Source organism: Pseudophryne corroboree, chromosome 7, assembly GCF_028390025.1.
Source record: "Pseudophryne corroboree isolate aPseCor3 chromosome 7, aPseCor3.hap2, whole genome shotgun sequence".
NCBI lineage: Eukaryota > Metazoa > Chordata > Amphibia > Anura > Myobatrachidae > Pseudophryne > Pseudophryne corroboree.
In genome coordinates, this window is record NC_086450.1 from 238,898,600 (window position 1) to 238,924,647 (window position 26,048).

General features: G+C 45.0%; 1 protein-coding gene across 1 annotated transcript in view; it reads left to right on the forward strand.

Annotated features, from left to right (window-relative positions):
• The window catches only part of SLC15A2 (solute carrier family 15 member 2), a 102,129-nt gene extending 76,282 nt beyond the window's left edge, over positions 1-25,847 (forward strand). The window contains exons 18-23 of the mRNA XM_063934047.1: positions 1,488-1,534; positions 1,896-2,003; positions 4,559-4,652; positions 15,182-15,334; positions 22,877-22,981; positions 25,355-25,847. Of these exons, the coding sequence (XP_063790117.1) occupies positions 1,488-1,534; positions 1,896-2,003; positions 4,559-4,652; positions 15,182-15,334; positions 22,877-22,981; positions 25,355-25,564 (717 nt within the window). The 3' untranslated portion in view covers positions 25,565-25,847. The remainder of the gene's footprint in view (positions 1-1,487; positions 1,535-1,895; positions 2,004-4,558; positions 4,653-15,181; positions 15,335-22,876; positions 22,982-25,354) is intronic.
• Positions 25,848-26,048: the final 201 nt, after the last annotated feature.

The following is a 26,048-nucleotide window of genomic DNA, read 5'->3' on the forward strand; positions in this document are numbered from 1 at the left end:
AGGTCTGTGAGAGCCATAAATCTTGCTGCTTGGTAGGTGTCCAAATATTTATTTTCCACAAGAATATACAAGTAAATTGTTTAAAAAATAATACAATGTGATTTCTTGTTTTTTTTTCAGATTCTGTCTCTCACAGTTGAAGTGTACCTATGATGGAAATTACAGACGTCCCTCATTTTTTTTTAAGTGGTTCAACTTGCGCAATTGGTGGCTGTCCAAATACTTTTTTGCCCCACTGTACTTCTAACTTACTCACAGGCCTAGTGCCTGTATTTGTCCCTCAGGCCTAGTGCCTGCCTATCGGTAGGCATGTAATCTTGGACTACTGCCAAGATTGCTAACAGCAATTGTAGCCCGTTTTCTCGTAACTATCCCTCAGGCCTAATGCTTGTACGTGCCCACAGGCCTAATGCCTGCCTAGCGGTGGGACAGTAATCTTGGCCTAATGCCAAGATTACTATATGTGGTGTAATGGCCCCCTACTCCTAACTAGCACTCAGGCCTGCTGCCTGCCTATACCCACAGGCCTAATGCTTGACACCCGGTGGTCTAGGGGGCTTAAAGGAAGGTGGTTGTGGCCCACGGCCACTTACCTGGAACGTTGGGAGAGCCTGCAGTGGGGAGGTTCGTTACACTCTTTTGCTTTCCACCACTGCAGTACTCTTCGGTCCTCAGCTTCTGCGCTGGCCTGCGTCAACAGCCGCCGTCCTCTTCAGTCCGCCACCGCCTCATCTTCCATGGCCGCCGCCTTCTGGCCTCTTCCACGGCCGATGGAGCTCTTCTGTTCTTCTCGAGCTCTTCTCTGTTCCCCGTCCGCCGGCTAACTGATCTCTCCCGCTCCGCAGCGTCTAATATAAGACACTGGGAGGGGGCGAGCTATGACATAATGAGCCCCGATTGGCTGTCACCCTGTGAGCCATGATTGGCTCATGGAGGTCACCAGATCGGGCCCGCCGCAACCTGATTGGATGAGCTTGGATCCCTTCGGATACAAGCTCATCCATGCCCGCTTCCCACCGCTCCGTCGCCGCACATCGGGGGTGAGTGAACCCTGCTGACGCGGGGCACCCTCTCACACATGCATACGCTGGTATATATTTATTTATGTCCATATTGTTTATCTGCAAATAATATACCCTTATACTTGTTTTCTAATTGCACATCCTTTTCTGTGTTTCTGTACTCCCCATCAATAAAAAAATGAATGCTTAGAAAAGTAAACTATATATATTCACATATATGAAATACATACATGTGTAAAATCTTTTACTTATTTTGGGGGGTACATATCAGAATAAAAGTGTCAGTATAAGAATTCCTATCATAAATGACTTTTACATATGTACTGTATATTTTATATGGATTACATATATTATAAGGATGCGTAAAGCGACTTAACAGAACCGAATCTGTGAACAAGAAGCCTCATAATGGTAATGACAAGTTTACAATACATAATGACAAAGTCAAATGTTCTTGTGTTGTAGATTTCAGACAAAAATGAAAAGCCGCCCAATGGATTAGCAGCTGTGAGGTATGTGGTCTCATCCAATGCTACATATAATCTCACCCACAGCAAAGGGTCAACTACTGTATTTTTTCTGTAGATATTACTGAAATGCAATAAAGATATCACTACTATGAGCAATAGTGACTTGTTAAACCTGTAGTGAAAATGAGGAGACAATTTAATCTAGAAATAAAAGTTCTTTTTATTGGCTACACAGCCTGCCCATTTAGATGCCACATAAATGACTCACTATCACTTGGACAGGAAATATTTCCCTGGACTCTGGTGCTGAATTCAGCAATTTGCTCCTCCTGTGTGTGCTGTGCAGGCGGCACAGGAGTATTACTGCCCACCTATACTAATCTGTCCTTATATTTCCTTGCAGATTTATCAATATGTTGCCTGACAAAGTATATAATATTTCTGTTGCGGGAGAATATTTTCATATTGATGCTAATGGTATAACGGATTATGCTACACAGAAGAGAGGAAAGTAAGTTATGAAATGTTTATCTATATTTCAGTTATATGGGGTGATTTGTCAATGCTGAGAGAGAGAAAAAATGGAGAGAGATAAAGCACCAACCAATGACCTCTTGTTATTTTTTTGAACACAGCCTGTAAAATGACAGCAAGAAGGTGATGGGTTAGTACGTTATCTTTCCCAACTTTATTTCTCTCCAAGCTTAGATAATTCTCCCCTGTATAATGAGGGATTTCTGGAAAAAAATACATTATTATGATCAAAGTTATTCTTCATGCAGGGGTCAATGTATAAATGTTGCCCCTGCTTGAGCACAGATGGATACTACAGTTAGCAGGAATATTTGTCTTATCATAACAATTATGATAGATTCTTTGATAGTGAATGATTATGATAGTGAATGATTTAGTTTTACAATCATTGACTTATATATAGGAAAATTTCACCTGCAAATCAAGGAATTCCCCAAGAATTAGCATTTTCCACCCTTTTGGTCTCATTTTAATAATCTCGCTGCTCAAAACCAATATTAGTATTATTTGGAATCTGGACCCATAATAAGGGTCTGTGAAATATAAATGTTGTTACAAAGATTCAGGTTCTGGTTCTTCTCACTGCCAAGGAGTGTGAGCTCCAATAACAAGCTGCAGTTAGAGCCTGTGATGTTACATTGATTTGTTCCATAGTGAACGGATTTTTACTTTTTTGGGGGATAGCTGTGCTTACCACAGATATATGTAAACATTTACTATATACTAAAGTACTGGTACATAGGTTGTGAAGTATTCACTATATTATAGGTTGGGTATAACGCAAAAGTATTAACCCCTTCAGTGGTGAGTTTCCAATTGAAAAACACACCATGGGGGGGGGTTTGAATTGGCGTGGGAGCGAAGGCGAAGGTGCGGGGGGGGAGGAGGCGAGTAACTGGGCAGGGCGAGGTTATCGCCTGATGATTGCCCGCGGGCATCGCCAGCCCCAACACTGATTCCCGGCTGCCTTGTGGCACCCGGGAATCAGCATAAGCCATTATACAGCTAAGCCCGCCCCTGGCCAAAAGGAGTCTGTGGGGCGGGCTTAACTCCATAATGGAGTATGCTGATTCCCGGGGCCGTACACGCTGCACGGCTGTCCCCATGGAGTCAGGAGGTAGTATGCACAGAAATATTCCGGGGTAGCCAGCGCTGTCAGCGCTGGCTAGCCCAGTAGATTTCCGTGCATACCACTGAAGCAGTTAATGAAGAGTGTTCCCATCACCAACATATGATTCATAAAACAAGCATAAGAGAAAGTATAAAAAAAAAACTGCCAAAAGCTCCCCATAAAATTTAAATTGATATCATAAACAGAACAAACCTGGATGCTAAAGAAAGCAAACAAAAAAGGGAGACATTGGCAATTAAATTCACCTGTTAGTCCAGAAAATTACAGAAAAAGTTCTAAAAATAAGGATTGTCTTAGAGGTACAAGAGGAGGAATCACTTTCCATTTTAGTAATCCTGTGTATATTAAATAATGGTATTTACTGTATGAATATGTTGAGTAGATTATATACATTGAGTCACTTGTATCTCGACGATGCACCCACCTGCTGTAACTTCACATTTCAATATTGTCAGCCCCCTCACCTTAATGAAGGGACCCAATCAGTCATCATGTATCTAGCTGGGATGATCTGTGAATGGTTTCAAAAACCTGGGATTTTTGCCAGGGTGGTAATGAGAACATGGAATAACGTATGTTTCTCTCTCAAGAAATTAACTTCTATTGGCTTGTCAGATTCCCCTTTTGTATTTGCTTAGCAAATAAAGGACCGGCCCCTGTATACTTACCCTCCTTTTCTGTCACATCAGTCCGGCAGTGGGAGCTGGAGGAGGGTCACCTGCCGCAGGCTCCCACTGTGCACAATTACTATGTGATACTTAACAGTAACATCATACTACTAACAGCTTTCTACATTTCTTCAAACCTTTATACATTTATACATTACATTTACTTTCATACCTTCCACTCAGGACACAAAGTTAGGTTAGTCCACATGGCAGATAACTTTACCAGAGGGTGGTTTATTAACCAGATAGAAACAGGGCTAACAGTAGGTAAATAAGATTCCTATTTGCAATCAAGAGATTTAGGGTTATGCTGGGCATTTTGCTGCGCCAGGTGTATGCACACTGTACCCTGACTTATGCACAGTGGTGCAGTGGGATCTCTAATATAGAATGCAGTGGGGATATAGTGGAACTATGGCATCTTTACACTACAATACAATTGAAGTTACTCAGGGGCACGTCTCTAATGATGGATGGATGGTGAAGGAAAAGTCAGACACAGCAGATAGCTGGTATAGGTCATTGGTTTCTTACTATTATTGTGCTTTATTATGAATTATGTAGTATACAGGTGTTTACAGCACTGTGCTGTTTTACATGGAAGATGCTGAGAGATACAGTATGAGAAAATAAACATTATTTTCAGATTACATCTTTACAAGCTGCTATTAAATATACATTATTGTTATATCCCTTGTACTTGATTTGAAAAATATAATTTTTTCTCATCAGCACAGTTTTACACGGTGAAGTCGGAGGTACAATATACGCTATTAAACTTGGGCTGTTGGATTTTGGAGGAGCGTACACCGCCGTATTAAGGAATGTAAGTAATATTCTGCTTTCTCATTGGGTGTAGTACGCATGGCCGGCTGTTGGGGTTCCCGGCACCCCGCATACCAGCACCGGGATCCCAATCACCAGAATGCTGGCAGCAAAGTGAGCACAACAGAGTTCCTTGCGGGCTCGCTGTGCACGTCACGGTGGTGCACTACATGTGCCACGTTAATTTTTCTCCCTCCAGGGATGTCATGGACACCCCAAGAGGGAAAATAGTTGTCGGTATCCCGGCGGTCAGGATCCCGGCGCCGGTATGCTGGGCGCCGGGATCCCGACAGCTGGTATATCAAGCACCTCCCTTCTCATCCACATAGGAATTTTATACTATAATTAAAATTAGGGATTAAAATCACTTCTTTTTCTGCAATGTTCAGCAAGGGTATAAGGTGAAGATGTACTAAGCAGTGAAAAGAATGGAGAAGTGAGCCAGTGGAGAAGTTGACCATGGCAACCAATCGGCTGCTCTGTATAATTTTATAGTATGCAAATTATAAATGTTAATTCAATGCTGATTGGTTGCCATGGCCACATTGATTCATTATAGACAAGGGGGGAATTCAATTTGGCTGGCTGGATACAATGTGGCATGCAAAGACAGCATATCACAGCCACTGGCATTGCAAGTTTTCCCTTGCACCCCATAGAAATGCACAAGTAAACTTGTATTGTCTGCCCTACCGTAACTGGCATACATGTGAAGCTGAGCACTGTAAAGATGATCAGCGCACATTGAGGCTAATTCAAAGGTTGAAATTATTATCAATACAGCTGGGTCTATGATGCCTTTTTCCACCTTCTCTGATCCGCTGCTGTATCCAAAGATGCAGTATCTGATCATCTGCTTGAACATCAGACATAGTAACCCTCAGGTTACTCAGAATGACTAGGAAATCACGCAGCCGGGGTCAGTGAAGATACGTCCAAGGACACAGCCAGTGGGTTCAGCACGCCAAGAAGACAGTGCAGATACACCCAGTTTTCTGGAATGTTCCATGTCACTGCCCCCAAACGCCAGTAGCATGTCAATCACGCTGCAGCCTTTGGGGCACTGCAATTGTCATCCTAGAAACAGATGTGCACAAGCAAAATGCGTCTCCTGCATATTCGCACATCTGCAAACATCAGAGATTTATGTAAATATTGAATTTACATAAATGTCTGAATCAGGCCCATTGTCAGTAATTGAATTTCCCCTTAGATAGTTAGGGGTTAATTCAATTTCAGGTGATGAACATGGTCTACTGCCCACACAGAAATTGTGTTTCAGTATTTTAATACACACCGTTATGTGGCTGTGAACAAAGAAACACAATTTTGGGGCAAAATCAGATTGAATTATGGGGGGGAAGGCGCAGTTGCTGGTGTTCCAACACTGTTGCAATGGCACATTGCAGGAATCGCCTGGAATTCTCTACTAATTGAATTGACCCATTTTTATTTATAGTCACATTTTACAACAATATATTTATATTCAGCAATTACTGAAATTTTTATGATCTTTTAAAATTATGCCATTGTCTGTGTATAAAGAAACCATAGTTTACTAGAAAGGGGCTGTTTAAAGCAATGACAAGCACAGAGCCTATAAATGCCAAAAACACAAGTAAAACACTGACATCGTACACAGTAACTAGAACAGTGTAATATGTTACTAATAAAAGAAAGGCCCGACTTTGTTTGCCACCCATTGAGAACAAGTGGTATTGCAGCCGTTACATAGAGCCTGATTCAGTTGTGGCCGATAATGATTTAGAATGCAGTGGATCGATTTCTAGCAACTGTGCAGGTGTCATGAGCCACTGCTGTGGCTCATTCCTGTTTCATTTTGTTTATGTATTTTATGTTATATTTTTGATTGCAAGCCAGGTTTTCTCATGTACTTGTTTAGAGTACTGTAGCGGGCCGCCTTTGGTGAGTCTGTGTAACTGCAGTCTGTCTCCACTATGTGTGGCCTGTACAGCCTCACCTGTCAGATAATTAGGCCATTATGTGGTGAGTCTGTGTAACTGCAACCGGTCTCCGGTCTGTGTGGTCTGTGCTGTCTCACCTGTCAGTTATTTAGGCCATTACTTTGTGTTTGTCTTCCAGCCATCCTGATTGGGGCATGCTTCCTTTATTACCCAGCCTGCCTTTCACTGGAATGTTCCTGACTGTACTCATGTCCAGGTCTTGTCCTATGGTGGAATCTTTTACCTGTGCATTCAGTGCTGTAAAACTACTTGTTAGATCCTGTCTGCCTGTGTTGAACCCGAGACAGAGACCTTGCCAGATTGATTACCTGACCAAATCCAGACAGCTTTGTATTCAAGTTTTTGCTAAGCAGTGTGTGGGGTTTCCACACAGACACTGCCTGGCTTATATTTCTGTAATATAACATCTTAGAGCATTGTTGCTCCCACAGTATATTTAGTTGCTTATTACATCTTACGCATTTACAATTGCTCAAATATTCAGTGTCTTAGCTTTCAATACTCTGTGCCTTGGTTCCTATGTTGGGATTTCGGTGGCCGCACCGCATATAATCAGTTAAATTTCCTGTATTCTCTCCCATTGGTAGTCTTGTTAGTCTTAGCTAGTTTTCACCTTATTCTCCCTCAGTCTCAATTGGCGCCTTGTTACCTCATAAGACCTGGGGGCATCGGAGTCTGGGCAGACCTAATTTACCCATTCAAACACGGCTGCTAAAGGAGAAGACTAGCTCTGCAGGCGCCAACCGACTACTGGGAGAAATAATAGGATTTTAATTACCCACCGGTAAATCCTTTTCTCGTAGTCTGTAGAGAATACTGGGGTCCACATTAGTACCATGGGACATAAACGGGTCCACTAGGAGCCTTGGGCACTTTAAGAAATCAATAGTGTGCACTGGCTCCTCCCTCTATGCCCTTCCTACCAGACTCATTCTAGAAACTGTGCCCGAGGAGAAGGACATATCCTGAGGAAGATGTAACAGAACAGTGGTGAGATTCGAGCCAGCACACACAAACAAGAGGAAAGCCATACTAACCAACTTGAACAGGAACAGCAACAGCTGAACCAACATTACTTTACAAAGTAACAGTGCAGGAAAAATGAAGCACTGGGCGGGCGCCCAGTATCCTCTACAGACTACGAGAAAAGGATTTACTGGTAGGTAATTAAAATCCTATTTACTCTTACGTCCTAGAGGATACTGGGGTCCACATTAGTACCATGGGGATGTACCAAACCTCCCAAACTGGGTGGGAGAGTGCTGAGCTTCCTGCAGAACTGATTGACCAAACTGAAGGCCCTCAGAGGCCAAAGTATCAAACTTGTAGAACTTAGCAAACGTTTTCGAACCTGACCAAGTAGATGCTCAGCAGAGTTGTAAAGCCGAGACACTCCGGGCAGCCGCCCAGGAAGAACCCATTGACCTAGTAGAGTGGGCTTGTACTTTAGCAACCGGCAAACCTGCCGATGAATAAGCATGCTGGATAGTAAGCCTGATCCAGCGAGCAAAAGACTGCTTTGAAGCAGGACACCCAATTTTCTTGGGATCATAGAGAACAAATAGCGAGTCAGATTTCCTGTGATGAGCTGTCCGCTTCACATAGATCTTCAGAGCCCTCACAACATCCAAGGACTTTGAGGTAGAAGAGATGTCAGTAAGCATCGGAACCACAATAGGTTGGTTGATATGAAACGCAGACACCACCTTAGGAAGAAATTGCTGACGAGTTCTGAGTTCAGCTCTAACTTCATGAAAAATCAAATAGGGGCTATTGTGAGACAACGCCCCCAGTTTGGACACACGCCTTGCAGAAGCTAAGGACAATAGTGTAACGGTCTTCCACGTAAGAAACTTTATGTCAACCACCTGTAAAGGCTCAAACCATTCAGATTGTATGAACTGCAACACCACATTCAGATCCCAAGGTGCCGTGGAAGGCACAAAGGGTGGTTGGATGTACAGAACCTCCTTCAAGAATGTCTGAACCTCAGGGAGGGAAGCCAATTGTTTCTGGAAGAAAATGGATAACGTCAAAATCTGGACCTTCAATGAGCACAAACGTAGGCTCACATCCACACCTGACTGTAGAAAAAGGAGAAAACGTCCCAGTTGAAATTCCACTGCAGGAAATTTTTCACACCAGAAGACATATTTTTTCCAAATACGGTGGTAATGTTTAGACGTTACCCCTTTCCGGGCTTGGATCAGGGTTGGAATAACCCTATCCGGAATGCCTTTCCGGGCTAAAATTTGACGCTCAACTTCCATGCTGTCAAACGTAGCCACGGTAAGTTGTGATAGATGAATGGCCCCTGTTGTAGAAGATCCTCTCAAAGAGGCAGGGGTCCAGGAGCATCTCCAGTAGATCCGCGTACCAGGCCCTTCTTGGCCAATGCGGAGCAATGAGAATTGCTTGAACCTTTTCCCTTTTTATTCTTTTGAGAATTCTTGGGATCAGTGGAAGAGGTGGAAACACGTAAACCATTTGGTAGACCTATGGAGTCACCAGAGCGTCCGCCACCACTGCTTGCGGGTCCCTCGAGCTGGAACAATACCGCTTTAGCTTCTTGTTGAGATGAGAATGAGAGGCCATCGTGTCTATTTGTGGAATTCCCCACAGACTTGTTAAGGACTCGAACACCAGCGAGTGAAGGCCCCACTCTCCCGGGTGGAGGTCATGTCTGCTGAGGAAGTCCGCTACCCAGTTGTCTACTCCCAGAATGAAGATTGCCGACAACACCACCGTGTGTCTTTCTGCCCAGAGGAGAATTCTTGTTACCTCTGACATTGCTGCTCTGCTCTTCATTCCGCCCTGTCAGTTTATGTACGTTACTGCCGTAACATTGTCCGACTGAACCTGAATGGCGTGATTTTGAAGAAGATGCGATGCAAGTAGCAGGGCGTTGTATATGGCCCTTAGTTCCAGAATGTTGATCGGAAGAATGGTTTCCTGACTTGACCATTTTCCTTGGAACTGTTCCCCTTGGGTGACTGCTCCCCAACCTCTGAGGCTTGTGTCTGTGGTTAGCAGATCCCAATTTTGAATCCCGAACCTTCGACCCTCAGTCAGGTGAGAAGTCTGAAGCCACCACAGAAGAGAAATCCTGGCTTTTGGTGACAGACATATCCTCTGGTGCTTGTGAAGATGCGGTCCGGACCATTCGTCCAGCAGAACCAGCTTGAAGGGCCTCGCATGAAACCTTCCGTACTGCAGAGCCTTGTAAGAGCTGACCATCTTCCCCAGAAGACGAATGCATAAATGCACCTGTCACAACTGAGGGCTGGTGAAGGTATCTGGTAGCCTCAGTTGTAGGGGCTGACTCCTAGACATGCGCTAAGACAGTAGCAATGAATGCCCGAAGGCGTGACCTTGACAATTGAAGTTATCTTTCAGATATTTTATTAAATAAAAAGTCATATAAGGTGCAAAAGAACAACAAACGTCACAAGTGGTTAATTGAAGCACAACTAGTTGGGACCAGTAATCCGGAATGTGAAGGAGAGTTCTGTATAAAGCCTGGGGACCCACGTGAGGCAATAATGTGATGCTGGGAAAAGTAGGTGAAGCTGTAAATAAAACTAAAGTTCGTGGATAAATTATAAAAGAAGCTGGGGGTCACAGGGAAACTGTAGATGGAGCTGGGGTTTGCTGGAAATCTGTAAATGAAGCTGGGGTTCACTGGAAAACTGTAAGTGAAGCTAGGGTTCGCTGGAAAACTGTAAGTGAAGCTGGGGTTCGCTGGAAAGCTGTAAGTGAAGCTGGGGTTCGCTGGAAAACTGTAAGTGAAGCTAGGGTTTGCTGGAAAACTGTAAGTGAAGCTGGGGTTCGCTGGAAAGCTGTAAGTGAAGCTGGGGTTCGCTGGAAAACTGTAGAACACTGGGAAGTGGCTACTGGGAAGCCAGAGCATGAGACGCTGTTAGCACTGGGTGCAGGAGCAATAGTGACAGGGTGCACCACAGGGCAGGAACACAGAGAGCTGGAATATCACCAGAGAGGAAATCCACCAGGGAGTCAGGCTAATTCAGAGAGAGTCCACAGAGAACTGCACACTGGAATCACAGGAGACAACTGAAGCACTGACAATCTTCTGGGAGCTGGGACCGGATATTTATACCTGCTGCAGAGCAGGGATTGGTCTAACAATGGTGACACGGCTCCAGTAGCACTGAGGATAGGTGAATGGATGTCATGTGTTAAAGTCCAAGATGGCTGCGCCCATTAACAGAACTGGAAGGGTAATTAAGTACTGTGAAGCATGGATACAAACAACAATGGCAGCGGAGGCCACAGCAGCCGGACTCCACGCGCCCAGATGCGCACCACGGCCACAGAGATGGAAGTGGCGGCCGGGACACACCAAGGATGCGCATTCCGCAGAGGATCACAGGCGTGGCAACGACGGCCGCGACGGGGCCGAGAGCGCCGCACCACCATGAGTACACTTACTGAGGAGGCCGCTGATACCAGCGCTGTAGGCAGTAACCATAACCATAGTTAAAGCCCGGCCCCGGCTCGCTGAGCCAACCTCAGGAGACATCTGACAGGTAGAAAACAATGTCTCAGTACCCGGATCGTGACAGCACCGATATCCGGGTTGGTTTTAGGACATCCCACACCATCGACTGGATTACCAATGCCTTTTCCAATGGAAGGAATACCTTCTGTTCCTCCGTATCCAGTATCATCCCCAGAAACGGAAGCCTCCGTGTTGGTTCCAGGTGGGATTTTGGTAGGTTCAGAATCCATCCGTGATCCTGAAGTAGTTGGCTTGAGAAGGCAGTGCTGTCCAACAACCTCTCCCTGGAAGGCGCTTTTATTAACAGGTCATCCAGGTACGGTATTATGTTCCCTCCCTGCTTGCGAAGGAGAAACATCATCTCTGCCATTACCTTGGTGAATACCCTTGGTGCCGTGGAGAGGCCAAATGGCAGGGTCTGAAATTGGTAGTGACAGTCCTGTAGTGCAAACCTTAGCTAAGCCTGATGAGGCGGACAAATTGGAATATGAAGGTACGCATCTTTGATGTCCAGAGACACCAGGAATTCCCCCTCCTCCAGACTTGTGATCACCACTCTCAGAGAATTCGGGTTCAGTGATTTGAGGTTTAAATTGGGCCTTACCAAACCGTCCGGTTTCGGTACCACAAACAGGTTGGAGTAATAACCCTTGTTTTGTAGTTGAAGTGGAACTGGGACAATGCCCCGAGTCTGTACCAGTTTTTGAATTGCTGCCTGTAAAGTCATACTTGCTTCCGGAGAAGCTGGTAAGCCTGATTTGAAGAATCTGTGAGGTGGGAGTTCCTGAAACTCCAGTCTGTATCCCTGCGTGAAAAGGTCTGTGACCCAGGGATCCTGGCAAGATGTTGGATATCCACTTATCCAGTTCATCTCCAAAAAGGGCTTCACCTGTGAATGGTAGGTTTTCCACGCCTTTTCTGGAATCCGCATCTGCAGTCCACTGGCATAGCCACAAGCCCCTGCATGCTGACACTGCCATGACAGTGGTGCGTGCATTGAGCAAACCAATTTCCTTTATGGCCTCCACCATAAAGTTAGCAGAGTCTTGAATATGCTGCAGGAGTAAAAATATCTCCCCCCTTGGTAAGGTATCCAATCCATCAATTAGGTTACCTGACCACTTTGCAATGTCTTTAGTGATCCATGCGCAAGCAATAGTGGGTCTCTGGGCCACCCCAGCAGCAGTGTATAACGATTTGAGAGTGTTCTCAATCTTGCGGTCAGCTGTGTCCTTTAAGGATGCTGCCCCAGGAAGAGGTAAGACTATCTTACGTGACAATCCAGATACCAATGCGGCCACAATCGGCGGGTTTTCCCATTTCTTTCTATCTTCCAGAGGAAAGGGAAAAGATGTAATTAACCTTTTAGGGATCTAAATTTTTTTGTCAAGGTTAGCCCAAGTTTCTTCAAAAAGTGTATTCAATTCCTTTGATGCCGGAAAAGTAGCTGAGGATTTCTTTTTTACATTAAAATAAGATTCCTCCTCTACCTCCGCTGTCTTGTCAAGAATGTGCAGGACATTTCTGATAGCCTCTATCAGGGCCTGTATTCCTTGTGACAGGACCGCATCCCCCCCACTCGCATCCACTTCACCCTCCTCTGGATCTGATGTATCAGAGTGCTGGGCCAGAGTACGCTTTTGTGGGCAAATGGTGGGGGTTTGAGACACTGGTATGGGAACTGAATCTCTATTCATCAGGTCATCCATAGACTGTCTTAAGAATTGCTTCTCTTTCTCATTATGCGATAATTTAGTAGAAATATTAGATATCATCCCTTTAATGGAAGCTTACCATGAGGGTTCTTTCCCACTAGCCTGAGAATGTGCACTATCCTGAGTACAGGGTAGTGAGTCTCTGGGGAAAGAAAGACACTCAGCTGTGCAGGAAACACAGTCCCTGGACATGGTAACGTGAAGGGGGACACACACACCCACAGACAGAATGTGAAAGCACAGTTTAACCCACACAGAGCCCTCAGGGAGACACAGAAATTGGAACCAGCCACACAGCGCCCTTGTAGCCAAGTAAAACTTACCTGGGTCGCCACACTAAGTCCTTTAATAGGGCTTAGTATACTACAACACTCCCCCCCCCCCCATTCTAAGACCCTCTGGTACCGCTGAGGACACGTGGAGTCTTTGTGGAGGAGCTGCGCTTCCCTGTGATTCCTGTCAGTGTAAGCTGCAGAGGGAAAATGGCGCTGGTGAGCTGCTGGATCCGCTCATAGTGAAGCCCCACCCCTTTAATGTCACTCGGCTTCCCGCTTTTAATACTGGCCTGAGGTAATTTTTATGCCTAACAGAGGGTTAAAACCCTTGTTAGGTATGATAGCCAGTGTGGGTATGCATTGGTGGCTCAGTGCACTCCTCACAGCGGGACACACATCTGTGTATGTCCTCTGAACCCTCTGGAGCGCAGCCTGTGCTCCTACCCTTGTGCTGCCATTCCTGCCGGCAACCCGCTAACCGGGACACCAGCGCTGTACTCACCTCTCTTCTATCTTCTGCCTCTGTTAGGGGTAGCGGCGTGCTGTGGGTGGGTACGCTCGCCGTGGTGGGGCTTGCGAATGACTCCCTCAGTAGCTCAGTGTCCTGTCTGCGGAGAAACAGGACCATTAACTCTTTAGGAAGTTGGGCAGTTCTTCCCCCCTAAGTCCCATGAAGCAGGCAGTCTGGTGCCAATTAGACCTGCCTGAAAACAACAAACAGAAAATAAATGCAGAAAACACTTCAGGAGCTTCCCTAAGCATGACCGGCTCCTCCGGGCACATTTCTAAACTGAGTCTGGTAGGAGGGACATAGAGGGAGGAGCCAGTGCACACTATTGATTTCTTAAAGTGCCCAAGGATCCTAGTGGACTGGTCTATACCCCATGGTACTAATGTGGACCCCAATATCCTCTAGGACGTAAGAGAAAATGGAGTTAGGGGTAGAGTAGTTGTTGCAGCCATTTCCCTTTACCAGCTGGAGCTCACACATCAGGACCAGGAACTCACCAGTTGCCACCCGTACTCCCGAGTTCCGGGCACTAAGTTCGTAACAGCAGGCGTCTAATGCGCATATGCCGCGATGGTCTTGTGACGGCGGTCACAGAGAGGATGTATTCGCAAAGTGATTGACAATTTAGGACAATTTAGAGGAGGCAACAGGGAGTGGCGGCAAAAATGTAGGTGTGGCACTATCTTGTTTGAGGCTGGGAATGCGATCTCGTAGGCAGTTACAATGGGTCCGGCATCTTGCTTCAGGCGGCGCGTAGGGCTGAGAACTTTGATAACCGACTGATCATCGACAGATACTGCATCTTTGTACGCAGCCACTGGGATCTGCACAACTACCGGTGGGTGTCTCAATATAAATCGTGGCAGCTGCGACATTTGCATATTTGTGCATAGTATCTGCGTACAAAGGCGCAGTCACATTGGGATTAGCGTATGCCTCTGACTTAGACCCATAGTTTGCATTTATTGACAATTTCCAGTTTCCCAAGTAATTGATCTTAGTTACAGGGGATTCCTCCAGGCACCAGTCACTCCCTCACCACGCCCTTGACTTTGACTTTGTCGTTCTTCAGGGTATCAGTGGATTTTTATTTTTTTTATATATGTAACTGGACATATATAACTGCCAAGTCTTTTAATTACATGAAGTGGTGTTACATGAGGAGAGTTTATTGGACTTCACCAATTCTCTGCTCCTCCATACTCAACCTACCCCAAATTCAGATTCTTTCCTTTACCTAGTCACACAGCTGTTATAAATAAGGATGACTCCCCTCAGGTATTGCTGACTAGAACAAGTAATATGCATGGCATCACAGATTATATATCATACTGTAGTCATGCCACAAACTATTTCCACTGTTAAAATTAAATCAAGACAGACTACCCTTCTAAATAATGTGGCATATTATTTAGATGTAACAAGGTATACTTTTCCTACAATGGAAAATATAAGAAAACCAATCTCCATGTGAATATCGTGTTCATCAGCCTCTTCTGTATCTAACACCTTTTCTCTTTTACAGCGTGATGAAATTGAAAAGGAGATTAACGCAGTTGTGGTAGAAGACGTTACAGCTAATAGTTTCCACGTTGCGTGGCAGATACCGCAGTATTTCCTGCTGAGTGCTGGGGAAGTTATGTTCTCAATCACAGGCCTGGAGTTCTCCTATTCCCAGGTAATACCTTACAGTGTAATCAGATCCACAGGTCTTAGAGAAGCTCAGAACACTGTACAATAGAAAATAATGAAAGGGATGCATATTAGAATGTGAAATATTACAGGACATACACAGTACGACTTGGATAGTATACAGAATACACAAAATAATCCTAACCAATCAGTCTTCAAACTGCATAGTTACAATTAGAGATGAGCGCCGGAAATTTTTCGGGTTTTGTGTTTTGGTTTTGGGTTCGGTTCCGCGGCCGTGTTTTGGGTTCGACCGCGTTTTGGCAAAACCTCACCGAATTTTTTTTGTCGGATTCGGGTGTGTTTTGGATTCGGGTGTTTTTTTCAAAAAACCCTAAAAAACAGCTTAAATCATAGAATTTGGGGGTAATTTTGATCCCAAAGTATTATTAACCTCAAAAAACATAATTTACACTCATTTTCAGCCTATTCTGAACACATCACACCTCACAATATTATTTTTAGTCCTAAAATTTGCACCGAGGTCGCTGTGTGAGTAAGATAAGCGACCCTAGTGGCCGACACAAACACCGGGCCCATCTAGGAGTGGCACTGCAGTGTCACGCAGGATGGCCCTTCCAAAAAACCCTCCCCAAACAGCACATGACGCAAAGAAAAAAAGAGGCGCAATGAGGTAGCTGACTGTGTGAGTAAGATTAGCGACCCTAGTGGCCGACACAAACACCGGGCACATCTAGGAGTGGCACTGCAGTGTCACGCAGGATGTCCCTTCCAAAAAACCCTCCCCAAACAGCACATGACGCAAAGAAAAAAAGAGGCGCAATGAGGTAGCTGACTGTGTGAGTAAGATTAGCGACCCTAGTGGCCGACACAAACACCGGGCCCATCTAGGAGTGGCACTGCAGTGTCACGCAGGATGTCCCTTCCAAAAAACCCTCCCCAATCAGCACATGATGCAAAGAAAAAGAAAAGAAAAAAGAGGTGCAAGATGGAATTATCCTTGGGCCCTCCCACCCACCCTTATGTTGTATAAACAAAACAGGACATGCACACTTTAACCAACCCATCATTTCAGTGACAGGGTCTGCCACACGACTGTGACTGATATGACGGGTTGGTTTGGACCCCCCCCAAAAAAGAAGCAATTAATCTCTCCTTGCACAAACTGGCTCTACAGAGGCAAGATGTCCACCTCATCTTCACCCTCCGATATATCACCGTGTACATCCCCCTCCTCACAGATTATCAATTCGTCCCCACTGGAATCCACCATCTCAGCTCCCTGTGTACTTTGTGGAGGCAATTGCTGCTGGTCAATGTCTCCGCGGAGGAATTGATTATAATTCATTTTAATGAACATCATCTTCTCCACATTTTCTGGATGTAACCTCGTACGCCGATTGCTGACAAGGTGAGCGGCGGCACTAAACACTCTTTCGGAGTACACACTTGTGGGAGGGCAACTTAGGTAGAATAAAGCCAGTTTGTGCAAGGGCCTCCAAATTGCCTCTTTTTCCTGCCAGTATAAGTACGGACTGTGTGACGTGCCTACTTGGATGCGGTCACTCATATAATCCTCCACCATTCTATCAATGTTGAGAGAATCATATGCAGTGACAGTAGACGACATGTCCGTAATCGTTGTCAGGTCCTTCAGTCCGGACCAGATGTCAGCATCAGCAGTCGCTCCAGACTGCCCTGCATCACCGCCAGCGGGTGGGCTCGGAATTCTGAGCCTTTTCCTCGCACCCCCAGTTGCGGGAGAATGTGAAGGAGGAGATGTTGACAGGTCGCGTTCCGCTTGACTTGACAATTTTGTCACCAGCAGGTCTTTCAACCCCAGCAGACCTGTGTCTGCCGGAAAGAGAGATCCAAGGTAGGCTTTAAATCTAGGATCGAGCACGGTGGCCAAAATGTAGTGCTCTGATTTCAACAGATTGACCACCCGTGAATCCTTGTTAAGCGAATTAAGGGCTGCATCCACAAGTCCCACATGCCTAGCGGAATCGCTCCGTGTTAGCTCCTTCTTCAATGCCTCCAGCTTCTTCTGCAAAAGCCTGATGAGGGGAATGACCTGACTCAGGCTGGCAGTGTCTGAACTGACTTCACGTGTGGCAAGTTCAAAGGGCATCAGAACCTTGCACAACGTTGAAATCATTCTCCACTGCACTTGAGACAGGTGCATTCCATCTCCTATATCGTGCTCAATTGTATAGGCTTGAATGGCCTTTTGCTGCTCCTCCAACCTCTGAAGCATATAGAGGGTTGAATTCCACCTCGTTACCACTTCTTGCTTCAGATGATGGCAGGGCAGGTTCAGTAGTTTTTGGTGGTGCTCCAGTCTTCTGTACGTGGTGCCTGTACGCCGAAAGTGTCCCGCAATTTTTCTGGCCACCGACAGCATCTCTTGCACGCCCCTGTCGTTTTTTAAAAAATTCTGCACCACCAAATTCAAGGTATGTGCAAAACATGGGACGTGCTGGAATTTGCCCATATTTAATGCACACACAATATTGCTGGTGTTGTCCGATGCCACAAATCCACAGGAGAGTCCAATTGGGGTAAGCCATTCCGCGATGATCTTCCTCAGTTGCCGTAAGAGGTTTTCAGCTGTGTGCGTATTCTGGAAAGCGGTGATACAAAGCGTAGCCTGCCTAGGAAAGAGTTGGCGTTTGCGAGATGCTGCTACTGGTGCCGCCGCTGCTGTTCTTGCGGCGGGAGTCCATACATCTACCCAGTGGGCAGTCACAGTCATATAGTCCTGACCCTGCCCTGCTCCACTTGTCCACATGTCCGTGGTTAAGTGGACATTGGGTACAACTGCATTTTTTAGGACACTGGTGAGTCTTTTTCTGACGTCCGTGTACATTCTCGGTATCGCCTGCCTAGAGAAGTGGAACCTAGATGGTATTTGGTAACGGGGGCACACTGCCTCAATAAATTGTCTAGTTCCCTGTGAACTAACGGCGGATACCGGACGCACGTCTAACACCAACATAGTTGTCAAGGACTCAGTTATCCGCTTTGCAGTAGGATGACTGCTGTGATATTTCATCTTCCTCGCAAAGGACTGTTGAACAGTCAATTGCTTACTGGAAGTAGTACAAGTGGGCTTACGACTTCCCCTCTGGGATGACCATCGACTCCCAGCGGCAACAACAGCAGCGCCAGCAGCAGTAGGCGTTACACGCAAGGATGCATCGGAGGAATCCCAGGCAGGAAAGGACTCGTCAGACTTGCCAGTGACATGGCCTGCAGGACTATTGGCATTCCTGGGGAAGGAGGAAATTGACACTGAGGGAGTTGGTGGGGTGGTTTGCGTGAGCTTGGTTACAAGAGGAAGGGATTTACTGGTCAGTGGACTGCTTCCGCTGTCACCCAAAGTTTTTGAACTTGTCACTGACTTATTATGAATGCGCTGCAGGTGACGTATAAGGGAGGATGTTCCGAGGTGGTTAACGTCCTTACCCCTACTTATTACAGCTTGACAAAGGGAACACACGGCTTGACACCTGTTGTCCGCATTTCTGGTGAAATACCTCCACACCGAAGAGCTGATTTTTTTGGTATTTTCACCTGGCATGTCAACGGCCATATTCCTCCCACGGACAACAGGTGTCTCCCCGGGTGCCTGACTTAAACAAACCACCTCACCATCAGAATCCTCCTGGTCAATTTCCTCCCCAGCGCCAGCAACACCCATATCCTCCTCATCCTGGTGTACTTCAACACTGACATCTTCAATCTGACTATCAGGAACTGGACTGCGGGTGCTCCTTCCAGCACTTGCAGGGGGCATGCAAATAGTGGAAGGCGCATGCTCTTCACGTCCAGTGTTGGGAAGGTCAGGCATCGCAAACGACACAATTGGACTCTCCTTGTGGATTTGGGATTTCAAAGAACGCACAGTTCTTTGCGGTGCTTTTGCCAGCTTGAGTCTTTTCAGTTTTCTAGCGAGAGGCTGAGTGCTTCCATCCTCATGTGAAGCTGAACCACTAGCCATGAACATAGGCCAGGGCCTCAGCCGTTCCTTGCCACTCCGTGTGGTAAATGGCATATTGGCAAGTTTACGCTTCTCCTCCGACAATTTTATTTTAGGTTTTGGAGTCCTTTTTTTTCTGATATTTGGTGTTTTGGATTTGACATGCTCTGTACTATGACATTGGGCATCGGCCTTGGCAGACGACGTTGCTGGCATTTCATCGTCTCGGCCATGACTAGTGGCAGCAGCTTCAGCACGAGGTGGAAGTGGATCTTGATCTTTCCCTAATTTTGGAACCTCAACTTTTTTGTTCTCCATATTTTATAGGCAGAACTAAAAGGCACCTCAGGTAAACAATGGAGATGGATGGATTGGATACTAGTATACAATTATGGACGGACTGCCACGGTTAGGTGGTATAAAAAAACCACGGTTAGGTGGTATATATTATAATAATAATACAATTATGGATGGACGGACTGCCTGCCGACTGCCGACACAGAGGTAGCCACAGCCGTGAACTACCGCACTGTACACTGGTTGATAAAGAGATAGTAGTATACTCGTAACAACTAGTATGACACTATGACGACGGTATAAAGAATGGAAAAAAAACCACGGTTAGGTGGTATATATTATAATAATAATACAATTATGGATGGACGGACTGCCTGCCGACTGCCGACACAGAGGTAGCCACAGCCGTGAACTACCGCACTGTACACTGGTTGATAAAGAGATAGTAGTATACTCGTAACAACTAGTATGACACTATGACGACGGTATAAAGAATGAAAAAAAAACCACGGTTAGGTGGTATATATTATAATAATAATACAATTATGGATGGACGGACTGCCTGCCGACTGCCGACACAGAGGTAGCCACAGCCGTGAACTACCGCACTGTACACTGGTTGATAAAGAGATAGTAGTATACTCGTAACAATTAGGATGACACTATGACGGTATAAAGAATGAAAAAAAAACCACGGTTAGGTGGTAGGTATATAATAATAAATAATACAATTCTGGTCGGACGGACTGCCTGCCGTGTGCCGACACAGAGGTAGCCACAGCCGTGAACTACCGCACTGTACACTGGTTGATAAAGAGATAGTAGTATACTCGTAACAATTAGGATGACACTATGACGGTATAAAGAATGAAAAAAAAAACCACGGTTAGGTGGTAGGTATATAATAATAAATAATACAATTCTGGTCGGACGGACTGCCTGCCGTGTGCCGACACAGAGGTAGCCACAGCCGTGAACTACCGCACTGTACACTGGTTGATAAAGAGATAGTAGTATACTCGTAACAATTAGGATGACACTATGACGGTATAAAGAATGAAAAAAAAACCACGGTTAGGTGGTAGGTATATAATAATAAATAATACAATTCTGGTCGGACGGACTGCCTGCCGTGTGCCGACACAGAGGTAGCCACAGCCGTGAACTACCGCACTGTACACTGGTTGATAAAGAGATAGTAGTATACTCGTAACAATTAGGATGACACTATGACGGTATAAAGAATGAAAAAAAAACCACGGTTAGGTGGTAGGTATATAATAATAAATAATACAATTCTGGTCGGACGGACTGCCTGCCGTGTGCCGACACAGAGGTAGCCACAGCCGTGAACTACCGCACTGTACACTGGTTGATAAAGAGATAGTAGTATACTCGTAACAATTAGGATGACACTATGACGGTATAAAGAATGAAAAAAAAAACCACGGTTAGGTGGTAGGTATATAATAATAAATAATACAATTCTGGTCGGACGGACTGCCTGCCGTGTGCCGACACAGAGGTAGCCACAGCCGTGAACTACCGCACTGTACACTGGTTGATAAAGAGATAGTAGTGTACTCGTAACAATTAGGATGACACTATGACGGTATAAAGAATGAAAAAAAAAACCACGGTTAGGTGGTAGGTATATAATAATAAATAATACAATTCTGGTCGGACGGACTGCCTGCCGTGTGCCGACACAGAGGTAGCCACAGCCGTGAACTACCGCACTGTACACTGGTTGATAAAGAGATAGTAGTATACTCGTAACAATTAGGATGACACTATGACGGTATAAAGAATGAAAAAAAAACCACGGTTAGGTGGTAGGTATATAATAATAAATAATACAATTCTGGTCGGACGGACTGCCTGCCGTGTGCCGACACAGAGGTAGCCACAGCCGTGAACTACCGCACTGTACTGTGTCTGCTGCTAATATAGACTGGTTGATATTTAAAGAGATATTAGTAGTATACAACAATACTATACTGGTGGTCAGGCACTGGTCACCACTCCTGCAGCAAAAGTGTGCACTGTTAATTAATATAATTGTACTCCTGGCTCCTGCTAACAACCTGCAGTGCTCCCCAGTCTCCCCCACAATTAATTATAAGCTTTTAATTTATACATTGATGACTGTGCAGCACACTGGGCTGAGCTGAGTGCACACAGACTGAGTCACACTGTGTGACTGACTGTGCTGTGTATCGTTTTTTTTTTCAGGCAGAGAACGGATATAGCAGAGAGAAGTGAACGGATATATTATGTTAAATAAAAGTTAACTAGCAACTGCACTGGTCACTGACTGTGGTAAACTAACTCTGTCTGCGACTCTGCACAATCTCTCTCTCTCTATCTAATCTATCTCTATTCTAATGGAGAGGACGCCAGACACGTCCTCTCCCTATCAATCTCAATGCACGAGTGAAAATGGCGGCGACGCGCGGCTCCTTATATAGAATCCGAGTCTCGCGATAGAATCCGAGCCTCGCGAGAATCCGACAGCGTCATGATGACGTTCGGGCGCGCTCGGGTTAACCGAGCAAGGCGGGAAGATCCGAGTCGCTCGGACCCGTGAAAAAAAACATGAAGTTCGGGCGGGTTCGGATTCCGAGGAACCGAACCCGCTCATCTCTAGTTACAATGTGTCTTAATTTGCATGTTTTGAATACTACTTCTAATCTGGGCTGGCACCTGTAAACCCCTGCCAATATCAAGCAAAATTGGATTTCATATGCTGGTAGCTTTAATTTTCCACCATTGGTTCTTTATTAGACTTTGTTTTACAGTTTCAGATGTCTTATGGTGTGTACACGCGGTGTGATTTGTCCTTACGATTTTGACTATATAGTCAAAATCATAAGAAAAGTTAGTGCAAATTGCACCGTGTGTATGCTCTTTTGATGCTAATGTGCACCCCAGCAGGATCGGCATTGTAAGAAAAAATAGGCTGTGCAGGCAGGGCTGATATTGGCTAGATCAGAGGCTCATGCTTCCAGGCAGTTTCTAGCCGATATCTGCCATAAGCCGAAATCGCACCATGTGTATGCACCATTAGATCTTTGTAAATAGAGTTGTACTTGCAATGCACAATTTGCAATTAACTTGACAGTGGCTACTTGTCTGTATAGCAAGTAGAAAAATACATGAAAATAAATTAATATGAAGCTGTGATCTAGAGCATAGCCCTATGCTGGTCATATTCTGAGCCGTAATTGTTCAATGAGAGGAACTATTTTCAGTTGGAATAACTAACATTCTGCCTTACACCACCAGGCTCCAGCCAGCATGAAGGCCGTTCTGCAGGCCGGGTGGCTGCTCACCATAGCCTTTGGCAATGTGATTGTGCTGATTGTGGCTCAGGCAGGATCGCTGGAGCAGGTATGAAGTTATAACACACGAGTAACTTGTTTATAGGTAGTATCTTAATCCCTACTCTGACAGACTATATTTATTTCCTTGCATATGTAAAAGCAGTTATCTTGTTGTCAGATGTTCATATAGGGATATGGAAAAATTTGACAGCTTCACAATAGCCTATAATTCCCTGTTATCCCATACCTCCCAACATGACCCTCTCCAGGAGGGACAAAATGCTCTGTTTCTGGACTTTTCTCTTAATTTCTAATTGCCCTCACCTGTGCTGAAACACCTTTCTTATCCATTAAGCTGTTCAACACAGGTGCTGGTAATCATAAATTAAGAGAAAAGTCCAGAAGCAGAGCATTGTGTGCCTCCTGGAGAGGGTCATGTTGGGAGGTATGTTATCCTCCTGGGTTCTATGGAAGTGGAGACAAGCATTTTTTTTTTTTAAATGGTGCTAAATTACTTCCATATGCTATCAAACTGTCATCGTTATTCATTCCGTTACATCACCAAAGGTGTTAGCATCTTAATTATAAACTATGAAGGAGTTAATGTTTCAACGGGTTTACAGAGGTATAGTGGGATACATTTACAATACCGGCTGTCAGGAACCCGGCGTTCAGGAGACCGAACCCGGAATCCCGACAACCGTTAAAATCTGTAAAATACAGATGCCCAGAATCCTGACCATGTCCTCGTATTCCCACTCAGTTGGCGGGTCCATGCCATCAACCGAGTGGGAATATAACCTGTTGTGAGTGCAGCGAGTCACTGGTCGCAAAGCATGGCGAGCGGACTCGCTGCCAGGAGTCCGGCAGACAGGATGCCGCTTACTGACAGCCAACATCTCGTCTGCTGGGATATCATATGTATTCCGTATAGAACTACTGCAGGGTGCACTTAGAACATATTTGTAATCAACTTGAGTGACATGTCACTCCTCCTTCCCAACCTTTAAACATCACTGTAAACTTGCCACTTGCTTAGTTCAAACATTAGGACAGGGTGCTGCCCTTCTTATGTCTATACCTTAGGGCTCCGCTTTGCTTGTTCAGGCTACAGGGAAAAGTTGTCTTTTGAAAACAAACTATTTTGGGGCCTATTTATCATAGATCTCATATTCAATGTGATCTGGGAGCAATCTTACTTCCCAGGATCGTATTGCAATAAGCGATCACATCGAGCGGATGTATTAATGAGCACCTGTTCTTAAAGGAGCCCCTCCCTGCTACATACTGTGAGGGCTGCCAGCAGTGCTGCACTGCGTGGTCAGCCTAACCACATACGCATAGTGGGCACTTCCAGGGAGGGTGTGTGTGTGTGTATATATATATATATATATATATATATATCGGTAAAAAGGTGGTACTTAGCGCTACACCAAGTGAGTGAAAATAAAGAGAGTCTTAGTCCAGAGACAGTGGTAATGTCCAATTTCTCTGTCTCCAATCCACACTCCCTCTGACAGGGTGGCAGCCGTAATCCAGGTGACCGGTGTTCAGTCGGTCTGTTTTGATGGATCTAGAAAGAAGGTGAAAACAGCGCCTACTAGTGCAGTATATTAGGATCCTTCAAATGAAAACCTCCACCAGTTCAATAACACCCTTAGAAAAACGCAAGTACCATCATGAGTGGAGTTAACCACTTCATTAAATCGCACGCTCTCCAAATGGGAATTCCCGAACTGGATAGATTTCTCCCTTCAGCTCCAGAACCTCATGGTACTTCTAATGCTCAGTGATCACAAATGAAAAGAAAGAAGGTAGCCAAAATAGTGTAATAAAGTTTTAACACCAGTTTAATTGTTAAAAAACAAAGCAAATACCCGTACATCAAAATAATGTTAAAATAGCTTATCTGATGTGTAGTAGATACAGTTCAGTCTCTGTTCCTTAACGTGTTTCGTCCTTATGGCATCTCAAGCCTGGACTTCATCAGACAGGAGCACAGTCCAAGAAAATTTATTGAAAAATAGACTGAATTTACACAGCCTTGTTAAATTGTTTCTATACACACGTATATGAACATTTTACTTTTGCCATTCTTTTCCCACCTAATCTTTATGGATATGAAGAAAAGTTACATTTTACTTAATTTTCCTTGTAACAAACAGACACAAGAGTGTCCCAAGATAAAATCTCACTTCCTAAGACACTGCCTCAATCTGCCCCAACGTAATCAACACCTCACAGCATTCGTCTTCTTTATGGTCACATACAGAATATGGCATGTGAGAGATTAGTGTCCCTCTGATGCATACATGACTGACGCTTTGTCTCTCACCTCACAGCACTCGTCTTCTTTATGGTCACATACAGAATATGGCATTTGAGAGATTAGTGTCCCTCTGATGCATACATGACTGACGCTTTGTCTCTCACCTCACAGTGGGCAGAATTTGTCCTATTTGCTGCTCTCCTGATTGCTGTCAGCATCATCTTCTCCATCATGGGCTACTTCTTTGTCCCTGTAAATCCCGATGACTTGCTGGATGAGGATGAGAAAGTGGATGATGTTGATGTGAAGAAGAAATTGCCAGACAACTTTTATGAAATGAGTCCAGACCCCATTCTGGAGGAGAAGCAGACAAAGATCTAGATAGAGAATAAGCTATTGGGATATGGGGGTGGGAGGGTTTACAGAAGTGTTATGGAGAAAATGGAGGTTGATCACTCAATATTTATCAGCATGAATCAGCAATTTTGTTGCACAGTTTTGGCTCTGGGAGATTTAATACTGTATATTTTATTGGGTTTATCCAAGGTTTATCCAAAAGAACCTGTCTCCTTTATTGTTGATGAATTCTCACATTGGGGGTAATTCCAAGTTGATCGTAGCAGGATTTTTGATAGCAATTTGGAAAAACCATGTGCACTGCAGGGGAGGCAGATATAACATGTGCAGAGAGAGTTAGATTTGGGTGGGTTATTTTGTTTCTGTGCAGGGTAAATACTGGCTGCTTTATTTTTACACTGCAAATTAGATTGCAGATTGAACACACCACACCTAAATCTATCTCTCTCTGCACATGTTATATCTGCCTCCCCTGCAGTGCACATGGTTTTGCCCAATTGCTAACAAA